The sequence below is a fragment of the Akebia trifoliata genome, chromosome 7 (assembly GCF_017979445.1).
Source record: "Akebia trifoliata isolate Shusen 1 chromosome 7, ASM1797944v1, whole genome shotgun sequence".
In the NCBI taxonomy this organism is placed as follows: Eukaryota; Viridiplantae; Streptophyta; class Magnoliopsida; order Ranunculales; family Lardizabalaceae; genus Akebia; species Akebia trifoliata.
The window spans coordinates 21,268,564-21,281,393 of record NC_141381.1 but is presented as its reverse complement, the minus strand read 5'-3'; the positions used below and the strand labels follow the sequence as shown (position 1 = coordinate 21,281,393).

Sequence of the window (12,830 nt, the reverse complement as noted above, 5' to 3'; positions counted from 1 at the left end):
ACTCTAAAGAGAAAATGTGTGATTATCATTTGCCTTCACATTGAAGTGTCTTCACAAATACCAAATACATGAATTCTGTTTGAAAGCAAAGGGGATGCTATAACCAGCAACCAAAAATGTATTCAGGTTCAAGTGTAGTGCAGAAGATGGAATTGAGGTCATTGTAAATACATATGTGATATTTATCAAAAACATAAACTTGAGTTTCAAACAGAAGAAAACAAAAGTGTGGAATATGGCAATACAAGGAATGTTTGTTGTTTAAAGTAATTCTTTTTTCCTTTTTCAGTCATGGTGTCTAGCAAACGGACAGTTGAGTTGCCACTTAGTTATAAAATTGACATTTTATTAGCAGTTCATAATGTAAACGAACTTATAAATCTTTGAATTAAAGGGTACTTACATTCTATGGTTATGAAATATTTTTTTCTCTTATCCTTTTTATGCTGGTGCTAAATATTACTTGTATCTTATTGTTAAGGCAATCTTAAGCATGGATTCAAAACTCAGTTTGACGTCTCATCTCGTTCGTGGATGAGACCGAATTGTCTTAGATGAGTCAACTTGTCTTCGACGAGATAATCCATTAATTCCATTTAACTCGGTTTACAATTATTTATTCAAAAATAATTATAAATCCTCTTAAAAAATAAGGTAGATTAGAAAATGTTTAGTAACAAAATCATATTTTATATAGATAATAAATATTTAGATTTAAAAAAAAAAATTATTTTATTAAAGCACACAAAATCCATGTTGACCTGGACGAGTTTTACCAACTTGTCCAAGATTTTCAAAATATCATCCGAGTCATCTTGTTTGTCTTGCGAGATTTTGCACATGTGAGACGGCATGTCTATTCGTCTCGTTCATGGATGATGATGACTCTGGTGAGTCATCTTGTTCTCGGATTGGATTTAAAACCATGATCGTATGTCCTGACATGCAATTGATACACACAATATTTTACCCTCGTACTTGCATCTATCTTATTCAAAAACCTTTTTGTGACTAGAATAGTACATATTCATCACATATTTAGACTTGTTTACATTATGAAAGTTTGTGCTTGAAGTGCAGATTGACTCTGACAAAAGTATAATGGTTACCTTCAAACATGATGACAAGTTCCTAGAGGGCTCTGAATGTGCTTTTCAGGTAGAACTAGAAACGTTTTTCGCATTATTCAACCTTTTTCTTTACATTTTTTTTATGATCTCTCTTTATTATTCATTGTCCAGTGTGCACTTCTTTACACAACAGTTTATGGTCAACGAAGAATCCGAGTAATCACATTATCGCTCCCATGCACTTCTGTGCTTAGTAATGTCTTTCGCTCAGCAGATTTGGATACTCAATTTGCGTATTTCTTGAAGAAAGGTGACTTATTCTTTACTTTTTAGGGTAAATCCTTTATATTATTTGCGTTGGTGGGAGCAGAGCTTTTAGAAGTGAAGGCTTATGTTTCGAGGTGCACTCCGGTTGAGTTTTATAAATAATTCTTTTAGGTGTAAGGATGAAACATAAAGCCATTAATGCGTATGCCTTTGACCAAAACAACGTGTGCCTTTTGATTGAGGTGTACACTAATATTAAATTTTCTATTTTTCCCCCTTTTTTTAATAGGCAAAAGATTTTATTGATAAAAGAATAAAACGGCGGTTGAGGCGGTCACCGTACATAAGTAAGAAAAAAAAAGATTACCATATAATACCTCACACAAACATCACATAACCGTGTAGAAATTGATCTAGGGTTTTGGAGAAGATAGAGAGAGAAGTGAATAGATTCTGTAAAAAATCTGATTGATTATTTCTCCTAGTGTATTGTTTATGTACTTACATAAATAAATAGGAAAAGATAGAAAGTGACATAAACATGAAAAGACTAAAATAGACTTAGACTGAAATAAACTAAACTAACTAACTACTGCTAACATTACCCCTCAAGCTGGAGCAAAGATATCACACATGCCCAGCTTGCCAATAAGACTATTAAAATTTTTGTAACCCAAGGCTTTAGTGAGGACGTCGGCTAACTGTTGTGTGGTAGGAACAAAGATGGAGCAGATGTAACTAAAAATGACTTTCTCCCGGATGAAATAACGGTTGACCTCAATGTGCTTGGTGCGATCATGTTGAACTGAATTATGAGCGATGCTAATGGCTGCCTTGTTATCACAGTACAACTGAGAAGGCATAGTAGGTGAACAGCCCAGTTCACGTAGTAATAATCGCAACCAAAGTAACTCACATATGTCAAGAGCCATGGCTCTAAACTCAGCTTCAGCACTGGAGCGGGCGATTACCGACTATTTTTTACTGTACCAAGTTACCAAATTTCCACCCACCATAGTACAATACCTAGAAGTCGAACGACGATTAGTAATAGAGCTTGCCCAATCAGCATCAGTTCATGCTTCAACACGCATGCGACCATATGAATGAAATAGTAAGCCTTTCCCCAAACATCTTTTTAGGTATCAAATGATGCATAGGGTAGCATCAAGATGTGTCGTGCGAGGGACATGCATGAATTGATTAACACTGATGGCATAGGCAATGTTGGGTCGCGTAAGAGATAGGTTGATGAGTTACCCACCAATTGTTGATATCTTCAAGGGCTTCACTATCATTATCACTCAATCAGTGATTAGGCTTGGTTGGAGTATCTATTGGTTTAGCCCCAAGTTTACTCGCTTTCTGGAACAGATCTAGCACATATTTCTACTGTGAGATAAAAATACCTGTCTTGGACCGAGCTACCTCAATACCCAAAAAATATCTCAGAAGTCCAAGGTCTTTTATTTCAAAACGATTTCCAAGAAGATGCTTCAAAGTTTGGATCTTAGTAGGATAGTTGCCTGTAAAGACAATGTCATCGACATACACAATAAGAACTGTAGTTTGAGGTCTATTATGTTTGACAAACAATGTGTGATCAGCTTGACAATGCTTGTAACCCACATTCTGCATAACAGAGTGGAACCGTTCACACCACGTGCGCGAGGATTGTTTGAGACCATATAAGAACTTGAAATGGCAAACTTTCCCACCAGAACTAGGAAAAAGAACTCCTAGAGGAGTATTCGTGTATATTTCTTTTTGCAAATCACCATGCAATAAGGCATTCTTCACATCTAATTGGTGAAGCTCCCACGAGAAGTTGGCTGCCAAAGATAAAAAAACACGAATATAATTCATTTTTGCTACGGGGGCAAAAGTTTCTTGATAGTCAATGCCGTAAGTCTGAGCATAACCTTTGGCAACCAACCTAGTCTTGTACCTGTCAATCGATCTATCAGACTTGTATATCACTGTAAACACCCACTTGCACCCAACTGACTTCTTCTCTTGTGCACCAAATCCCAGGTATCATTCTTTTCTAAAGCTCACATTTCCTCTTCCATAACCTGTTTCCACTTAGGATTAGATAGAACTTCTTTCACACTAGATGGGATGGAAACATAAGACATAGTAGCAACAAATGAGCAATAGGATGGAGACACATCATGATAAGAAATAAACTGAGAAATAGGGTGTGAAGTACAAGTACGTTTACTTTTCCGAAGAGTAATGACAACATTAGAATTTGAAGAAATTGGATTTGGCTCCTTAGTGGTGTGGTATGGTGGATCCGTAATGACTTGTTTTCCCTTTCTGGTGTAAACGCGTCCAAACAGATTAGGGTTAGGTACTGAAATAGGTGGTTCAGCTTCTTCAGTAGAGTCGGGAATAATTGGCAAAAGCGGTGAAACTAGGAAAGAGGACTCCGGAAGTGACTCATCATTAGTGGATTGAAGAAACCACTCCCCCTGAAGGAATTGTTGATCAGGACGAGGAAAATAACACTGATCTTCAAAAAATGTGATATCCATTGTAATAAAACGATGAAAAGTAGGTGGATGATAACATTTATAATCCTTTTGAGAATTAGAGTAACCAAGAAACATACTTCAATGCCTTAAGGTCAAGTTTAGTGCGAGCAGGACTAAAAACATGAGCAAAGCATATGCACCCAAAGACTCGTGGAACCACAAGAAACAATGGACGATCAGGAGAAAGGGACAATAGAGGAAGTTGGAAGTTCAAGACGTTGGAGGGAGTACGGTTGATAATATTACATGCAGTAAGAATTGCTTCAGACCAGAAATGCTTAGCAACATTCATCCCAATCAAACAAAGCTTTTCCTAACTCCAACAAATGACGATTGTTGTTTTACACCTTGAGTAGCACAATTTTTTTAACCCTGCATAGGTATACTCTCCTCTTTTATCTAAACGAAGGATTTGATATTTACTCCAAGTTGCGTTAGAACCATTGCATGAAACTCTTGGAATATGGAATAGACATCATCTTTTATTTTCATTAAGTACACCCACGAACATCTACTATAGTCATCAATAAATGTAACAAAATAGCGGAAACCCAATAAAGAAGTAATGGGGGATGGACCCCAAACATCAGAATGCACAAGAGAAAATAAAGAATAACTCTTTTTATTTAAACTTGTTGGATAAGAAGAACGACAATGTTTTAGCAATTGACAAACTTCACATTGTAATTTTGACAATGATATGGACTGAAACAAAGAAGGAAATAAACGCTGTAAATATTGAAAAGAAACATGACCTAAACGAATATGCCACCGCATTATTCGAGCTTTATTGACTATCCTATTACTATTACTCTGAAAAGCATGAGCGTGTGGAATGAGCTGAGGCGTTGGGATGTTGACAGGTACAAGGCATTTGCTTCACAACCACTGTCAATTACTATTTTCGTTGCCAAATCCTGAAAAACACAATGAGAAGAAAAAAAAGGTAACACTACAATTCAATTTTTTTGTAATATTACTAATAGACACAAGATTAGTAATGAGATTAGGAACATGTAAAACATTAGACAAACGAAAGTTGTGAGGAACTGTGATGGTTCCTTTACCAGCTATGGATGACAATGAATCATCAGCTAGGCAGACCTTGTTCTTACCTGAATATGGGTTATAGGACTGAAAGAAAGACGACATACCTGTCATGTTATCTGAAGCTCCTGAATCAAGAATCCAGGAGTTGGAGTGAGATGGGAAAACATGATGAGCACTGGCAGGAGTACCTGTGTGTACGAAGGAAGAGGTGGTAGTGGAACCATCCAATAAAGCCTTCAAGCGAGTAATATCTTCCGCATAAAATGATGCATGTACTGCTGGAAAATGTGTCTCAGAACTTAGGGTATCATCTGGCATGGTGGCATTAGAAGCGTGATGAGCGGAAAAAGATCAACTCTTAGGCTGAAATGACTTAGGGCGACCTATCAAGTCTTAGCACTTTGTTCGAATATGTCAGTGGTCACACTTCGACCTCTTTGCTATTGGGTGCCTGGGTGAGTTTATCAAACTTCTTTACTCTTGATGCTTGTCCGTCTCCCTATTTACTAGCTGCCGTGACTGATCTATTACTCACAGAAATATCCAGATGTCTCATAGTCACACGTCGACTCTCCTTACTTTGAACATAAGAGTAGACGGTGTTCAAATGAGTTAGGGGATCCCTGTTCAGAATTTGAACTCTAATCATCTCAAACTCGGGATTCAAACCGGCGAGGAATTGGAAGGTGCGACGAGTCTCTACATGTTTGTTGAACTGAGCACAATCTTTAGAGCTTTCCCAATTGAAGGGTAAGTAGTGATCAAGCTTTTCCCACATGCTACGCAATTCAGAAAAGTAGCCTAACAATGTCTTCTCCCCCTGTTTGAGATGCGATACATTTTGTTCCAGCTGATAGATTCTCGCATTATTTTGAGTCTGAGGGTAAGTTTGAGTGACTGAATCCCAAATCTGTTGTGCAGTCTTCAAGAAGAGATATCCTTGACTGATATGGGGTTGCATTGAATGTAGCAACCATGACATAACCAAGGTATTCTTAGCGTTCCATTGGTCGTACTTAGGATCTGAGATATTAGGTTGTTTCTCCTAACCATTCAAATAGCCTGCCTTTTATCTTCTATGGATGGCTATCTTCGCAAACTGAGCCCACTCTAGGTAATTCGTGCCATAGAGTTTGACTGTGGTGATTTGGAGGTTTGAATTTCATCTCTGACTTGCGAGGATCCAAAGCCGTTATTGGTAAACTATTCTGAAGTTACTTCTGACATGACTTCAGAGAGTCCATATCACACTAAAAAATTACTCGGAAACACTACCAAACTACTTAGAACCTAAGAGGGGCCCTATTGTTGCATTTTGGATGAGAGAAGGGGCCTAAATGGCTAGAGGTAACCCTAGGAAACCTGCAACAACACCTAAGGTAACCCTAAGAACCTACGGCAACCGTTTATGATTCGTAGCCCCCCGCCAGGCGTGTATTTTTTCCTTTCTTTCTTTTTTTCATTGTTGGTTTTTCTTGTCTTGTTGTTTGGGGGCTATCCTAGCCTCCTCTTCTCCTTTTCTTCATTAATAAAATTTATATTAATGCCATCTTTGGGTAGAATCCTAACCTTGGATAATTTGATCTATTGGGGGTGGATTACCCCAAACTTTTGCCATCTTTGTTCGAGGGATGGGGAGTCAATTAACCACATTCTTATTCATTGTTTTTCTTCCCGTGTTATTTGGATGTTCTTCTTATCTCGTTTCCAAGTGGATTGGGTTCTTCCATTATCTATCTTGGCGCTTTTAAAGGGTTGGAGTTTTAATATCTTCTCTTCTAGAAAAAGGCATCTTTGGGCTATCCTTCCATTCGCTATTACTTAGGGTCTTTGGAAAGTGCACAACAACAGGGTGTTCCATAGTAAGGAGAGCTTATCTCATACAGTGATTTTGGAGACTTTGGGATTTCTTTTCTTCTGGTCAAAGATGAGTAAAGATTTTGAGGGATTGAGCTTCCAAGATTTTGCTTTTAATTGGGATATGGTTTGTGAACCATTGCCTCCCGCCAGGCGTGTTTTTCTTATTTCTTCCTTTTTCATTATTGTTTTTTTTTGGTCTTGTTGTTTGGGGGCTATCTCAGCCTCCTCTTCTCCTTTTTTCTTTCATTAATAAAATTTATATTTATCAAAAAAAAATTTATATTTATATAAAAAAAAAAACCTACGGCAACCTGAACGACGGTTGTGGGAACCTGCGGTAGCACTTGTGGTAGTTGCTATGAGTTGTGGTAGCACCTAGGGAGAGTGTTTGGGGCTCTTTTCGATCTTCTCGGTTACCAGCAACACTCTGATACCATGTAGAAACTGATCTAGGTTTTTAGAGAGAAGATAGAGAGAAAGAGAAGAGAAGAAATTCTGGAAAAAATCAGATTGATTATTTCTCCTTGTGTATTGTTTATATACTTACACAAATAAATAGGAAAAGACAAAAAATGACATAAACATGAAAAGACTAAAATAGACAGACATGAAAATATTAAAATAAAAATAGACTAAAATAAACTAAACTAACTAACTAATGTTAACAAACCGATCCCATTTAACTAAAAACTCCTCTTAAGTTCCTTCAATGTATTGCTTCGAGAGGATATTAATCCTAGAGTGAACGTAAGAACTTCATTCAAAGGTTGCTCCTTCCCTTCAAAAATTCTATTAGTCCTCTCCAATCAAATACCCCAACATAAAGCAAATGGGGTCAGAGACAAAAAGATTCTTTTTTTGAATGAAGAGGCTTGGAGATGCCAACTTTGAAATAATGCAATGAGAGAAGATGGAAATACCAAGAAGAGTGAAGTAGAGAAGGAAAATGTGCCCACACCTCTCTCAAATAGGAACAATGAATAAATATGTGATCAATCGATTCTCCGCTTGATTTACAAAAAAAAAAAATTGAAGAAAAATGATACAAAAGAAATTCCCCCTTTCCATGATATTGTCCATTATAAGAATTCTTCCTAAGACAGTTGACCAAATGAAGAAAGAAAGCTTTGGACTGAACATTTGGCCCTCATAATTGATATGTTTCTTCCTCTATTCTTCTTTTATACTTTTATTTATTTGTTGTTGCTAGCATGCAATATAATTGGAGCACTTATAAATGAATTCAAATACAAAATAGTGATATATGCGAAGAAAATTGTTGAATTGATTTTTTCCATAGATAAATTTTTTTAGTATTTACTATCATTTATACAGAGGAAGCAAGTGAAAAAAATCATATTTACTTTTATGTTCACAATAAATATATATGATGGTTATTTACTGTAGAAACTTTCGGTTATACAATTATAAAATGTTTCTTTTTTTGTTAAAATAGTAATATATTATTTTACTTTATTATTAATGTAGGGGATTAAAACTAGGAATTTGATTATATGAATTTGAAGCTTGAAATTTGGAAATATGTGGTTGCTATCCTAATTTTTTAATTTTTAATATATATTATTGTTTATTAAAAATAATATGAATGTGAGGCTTACGCTTTATGCCTTGAGGAATTGGATAGCCGAGTGTCCTGCCTCATGCCTCAACGTCTGAAATATTGGGTGGGAGCATACCTTCCATAAACCCATGTGTGGCTAGGGAGTGATACACTGCCTATGTGGCATTGACATTTCAAATTAAAATAAAATATCCGAGATGGATACAGGATCCTTTTCAAGTACCTTGGTAACAAATAAATAAACTAAATACTAGATGTGTTGCAACTAATTGAAACCTGAATTAGTTTTAATTCGAGTTTGGTTGACCCAAAGATGTACCGATCTTGATCCACTGCCCACCCCTTAGCTTGCCTAAACTCTGAAGGCAGTTGTTATTGTTTGTTTTTTTAGTGTCACTGTATAGAAGCTTTTCTTATTTATGTACTTTCCTTTGAGTTTATAATTATCACAGAATAAGTTAATAATTTTCTGAAATTTTTCTCTTGCGCAGCGGCAAATGAGATTCCATCTACCCCACTTGTCCAAGTCCGGGAGCAAATAACCTCCCATTGCGTTAACATTCTGCTTTCGTATCGTAAATTTTGTGCTACAGCTTCATCATCTGGACAGCTAATTCTTCCCGAGGCACTTAAGCTTTTCCCTCTATTTATCCTAGGTATTTCTCTCCCCTCGCTCATGATTCTATTTTTGCTTATTGAGATTTATCAGGCATACCTATGCCATAGGCGTTCTCCCTAGTTATCTCCATTAGTGATAGATTACAAGGAAACTTTACACCTGTTGGGTTTTTTTATTGAGCCTTGCTTTTGACTATGAAGGGCCTTACTTCACTAATCATTATGACTTTCTTGACATGTTAAAGCCCTCTTTGGTCTTTATTAGTACCTGATAAAAAGTCTTCAACCAAGCTGTTACAATCTACACAAAAAAAGTTAAATTAAAATAAATAAAAAAGATCTAACATTTTGTTAAAGATCTGTTAGCTAGAATTGTTAACTGGTGATTTAAGATTGGAAGACAAAAATTTGGTGAGTAGAAATGTTGCACATCTTTGTTTTAGAGAGCTGCTATTGACACTGCCACTTTTACTTATTACACCCAATTAAAAATAAAGAAAATAAGTAAATGGTTGTGAATAAGTAAAAGTTGGGGTGCCATTAGAAGCTCTATCTCCTTTTGTTTTCTGCTAGATTTCTATTTTTTGGGTTTAAAATTTTATAAGAGCCTAATCATAAAATGTGAACAACTAGATGAATGTTATAATGTTGAGATAATAATTTGGGTCAATCCTTTGTAATGTTTGAATGGTGTCTTTTAATCTTTAATTGGGGGGTGATAAATAATTTAAGAAATTGGGGTGTATTAAGTAAAAGTTGGGGTGCCAATAGCAGTTCTCTTGTTTAAACTTAAAACATGAATAATATGAACTGGTGTGAAACTGGGTCTCATTTTTTTTGTTCTCAACTTTGTTCATGTAGAAATTTGGCTTCATTATTATTGTTCTGGATTTTTCTGTTTCAGCATTGGTTAAAAGTATAGGGTTACGAACTGATGGAAGAATAGATGATCAGTCCTATTGGATTAGTCGTGTTTCTTTCCTTCCTACTCCCTTGGCTGTACCTTGGGTTTATCCAAGGATGATGGCAATCCATGACCTTCTTTCAGAGGTATGTAATGTTAGTCTGAGTGCTAGTCCCTTATACTTTTTAATATTTCTCTTAGAGTCTGACTAGCCTTACTAAGTAAGGATTTCATCCTTAATGAGGGACCTTGGGCTCATCTTGTGACCTCAGAAAACATGATCCGATGTTTCAGGGTTCTAGAGGACAAAATTCTATGAACTTTAAAAAAAAATTCCGAAAGTTATTTTTCACTGTTGAATTTTAATTTTAAATTTTGGAGTTTGGTGGAAGTTCGGTAGCCATCCATTTTTTAAACCTTGGATCAAGCCCAAAAGAAATTGTTTTTTATTTTTATTTTTGAATATATATATATATATATATATACATATATATATATATATATATACATATATATATATATGGGAAATGTTCAGCAACAAACATTTTGGCAAAACATTTTTCAAAACATGGGTTAGAGGTTTTGGAATGGGCTGATTTTTGGTGAGGATGATCTCTACGGTGAGGAGATCATCATCACCAAAAATCAGTCCATTCCAAAACTTCTAAACCCATCAAAAATGGTTTACAAAAAATGGACGGTCCACGATTTTTCAACTTGTAAACTGGGGCTAGAAGTTTTGGAATGGGCTGATTTTTGGTGAGGATGATCTCCTCACCGTAGAGATCATCCTCACCAAAAATCAGCCTATTCCAAAACCTCTAACCCATGTTTTGAAAAATGTTTGTTGCTGAACGGGACCCTATATATATATATATATATATATTTGGATCTGAGTTTTTCGATGAAATTTAGAGGGGCTGTAGTGTTGAATTGCTAATGTGATATTCTGTTTGAGCAAATCAATCCATAGTAAGGCTTAAAATTTTACCGAGGAAAATGTTTCTCTTTTTCTTATGGTTTGTATTCAATCCAATCTACAATTATTATATACTTATTAAAAAGAAAATACAATTATTATGTTTCAACAATGAAAGAATGAAACGAGTATGACGTTGATATGAATCAACAGGAGGGTGATGGATCTATTTTGCCTCCTACCATTCCACTGTCGAGTGAACATATAGCTGAGGACGGAATCTTTCTCCTAGAGAATGGTGAGGATTGTTTGATTTATGTTGGGAAGGCGGTGAACCCAGACTTACTAAAACAACTGTTTGGTGTTCCTTCCATTGATGAAATTGCTGCCCAGGTATGCTACTGTATTTGTAACACTGAATATATCTAGTTAACTGGGGAAGTGTCCTTTTTTTCCAAAATAATTTTTGAGAGATTCTATTGCCACACCAACTTGTGCCTAACGCCAACCCAATTCATATGTAAATCACCAACGAATTAGCCACATCTTGGGGTGGCATTAGCAAACGTTGATGTGGCAATAGGAGCTCTCTTATACTTTCCAAAAATGAAAAAAAAAAAGGGGCAAGTGCATTTACTTTAGGACATTGTTAGGAATAGATTTTTCTCAAGTGTACACAGGTTTTCATTCCGTGGCATACATTTTGCCCTTCTACAGTTTGTGTTGCAGCAATATGATAATGAACTATCAAAAAAACTAAATAAATTGGTCAATGAGATAAGGCGCCAAAGATGTTCTTACCTTCGGTATGTCCCAACTGTCTGACCTGAGTGATTTGGTATGAAAGTGTTGAATTTAATTGATGGTATAAGTGCATTTTCTTCTTTAATTTGGCTTCCTTTTTTATCTTTCTTTCTTCCAGTTTACGGTTGTGCAAGAAAAAAGATCCATCAGGTTAGTTCAGCCACAACCATCTATTTTCCTCTTCTTTTTTTTGTCTTTTTGTTTTTCTAATTTTAAAATGTAGTGACCCAATTGTGAATTTTCTATCAACTAAAGAAATGAGATTGATTGGGGATTTGATCTTCTTGGTCAACATCATGTAGTATTTTTGTCGGGAGGAGGGAAGACCGATTTTCTCAAGGACATGACCTTTTCATTATTTATGCTAATGAACTTTCTTCAATGCAGGGATGTTGTTCTTATCGTGCATGGTTGAAGACAAGAGTCCAGGCAGCCTCTCTTATGTGGAGTTCCTTGTACATATCCACCAGAAAATCCAAGCCAAAATGGCATCCGATCAGTAAAAGTCTGATGTTATCATCCTAAAGTCAAGATTGATCATTGAAGGGGAAAGACGGTGGAGATAAAATGTTTAGAGTCCATTCTTTAAGTGGCATTCCTCTCCTCTCTTTGACCCATTGTACAAAAAGCAAAATTAAAGCTTGGGTAATACAATAGTGGAATTGTTGCTTGCTACTGTTGAGTGGGTGCATCCAATGTTCATCTTTAAACAATAATGTTGTAGCTTCTGCCACGAGTTGTTATTGCCTTTTTCTTCTTTTTTGCTGATTTATTTCTGTTTTTTTTTTTTTTTTCTTTCTTGTTTGTATGATGTAGTTGGATGAACAAAAGAAAATGGAATTTTGATTTATAGAAGATCAAGAGGTTTTGATTACTTCATTTGCAATCTGATGAAAAATGTTTTTGCATATTTACGATCAAAATTTCCTGATTGCAACCAATGATTAGGGAATGATTTTCCCTGAGGGATTTTTTCCAAGTGAAGGGGAAGTACTAAAATGGTCATGCATGACTATGAGGTCAAAATTACTGACCCAGACATGCTTTAAAATATTTATTGAAAGAGAGCAATAGATCCATGAGGTATTAATTTTTTTGTTTTTACCAAAATGGGTATCCAGCTATCCCCTTACATTTGTTAGCCTTTTTGGCACCTTAAATAAAAGGCCATTGTCTTATTTTATACAAAATTATGAAAAGTTCAGAACAACTTTTT

The 12,830-nt window shown here is 35.7% G+C and overlaps 1 protein-coding gene across 4 annotated transcripts in view; it reads left to right on the top strand.

Annotated features, from left to right (window-relative positions):
• LOC147398384 (protein transport protein SEC24 C-like) overlaps positions 1 to 12,469 on the top strand; it is a 49,898-nt gene extending 37,429 nt beyond the window's left edge. For 2 of the 4 annotated variants that reach the window (XM_086447565.1, XM_086447568.1), the window contains 8 exons: positions 1,081 to 1,158; positions 1,242 to 1,380; positions 8,861 to 9,025; positions 9,892 to 10,037; positions 11,024 to 11,203; positions 11,528 to 11,616; positions 11,733 to 11,764; positions 12,002 to 12,469. In XM_086447565.1, coding sequence (XP_086303691.1) covers positions 1,081 to 1,158; positions 1,242 to 1,380; positions 8,861 to 9,025; positions 9,892 to 10,037; positions 11,024 to 11,203; positions 11,528 to 11,616; positions 11,733 to 11,764; positions 12,002 to 12,117 — 945 coding nt within the window. In that variant the 3' untranslated portion in view covers positions 12,118 to 12,469. Of the gene's footprint in view, positions 1 to 1,080; positions 1,159 to 1,241; positions 1,381 to 8,860; positions 9,026 to 9,891; positions 10,038 to 11,023; positions 11,204 to 11,527; positions 11,617 to 11,732; positions 11,765 to 12,001 lie in introns of those variants that run through there. The other 2 variants (XM_086447566.1, XM_086447567.1) reach the window with 2 other exon arrangements.
• Positions 12,470 to 12,830: the final 361 nt, after the last annotated feature.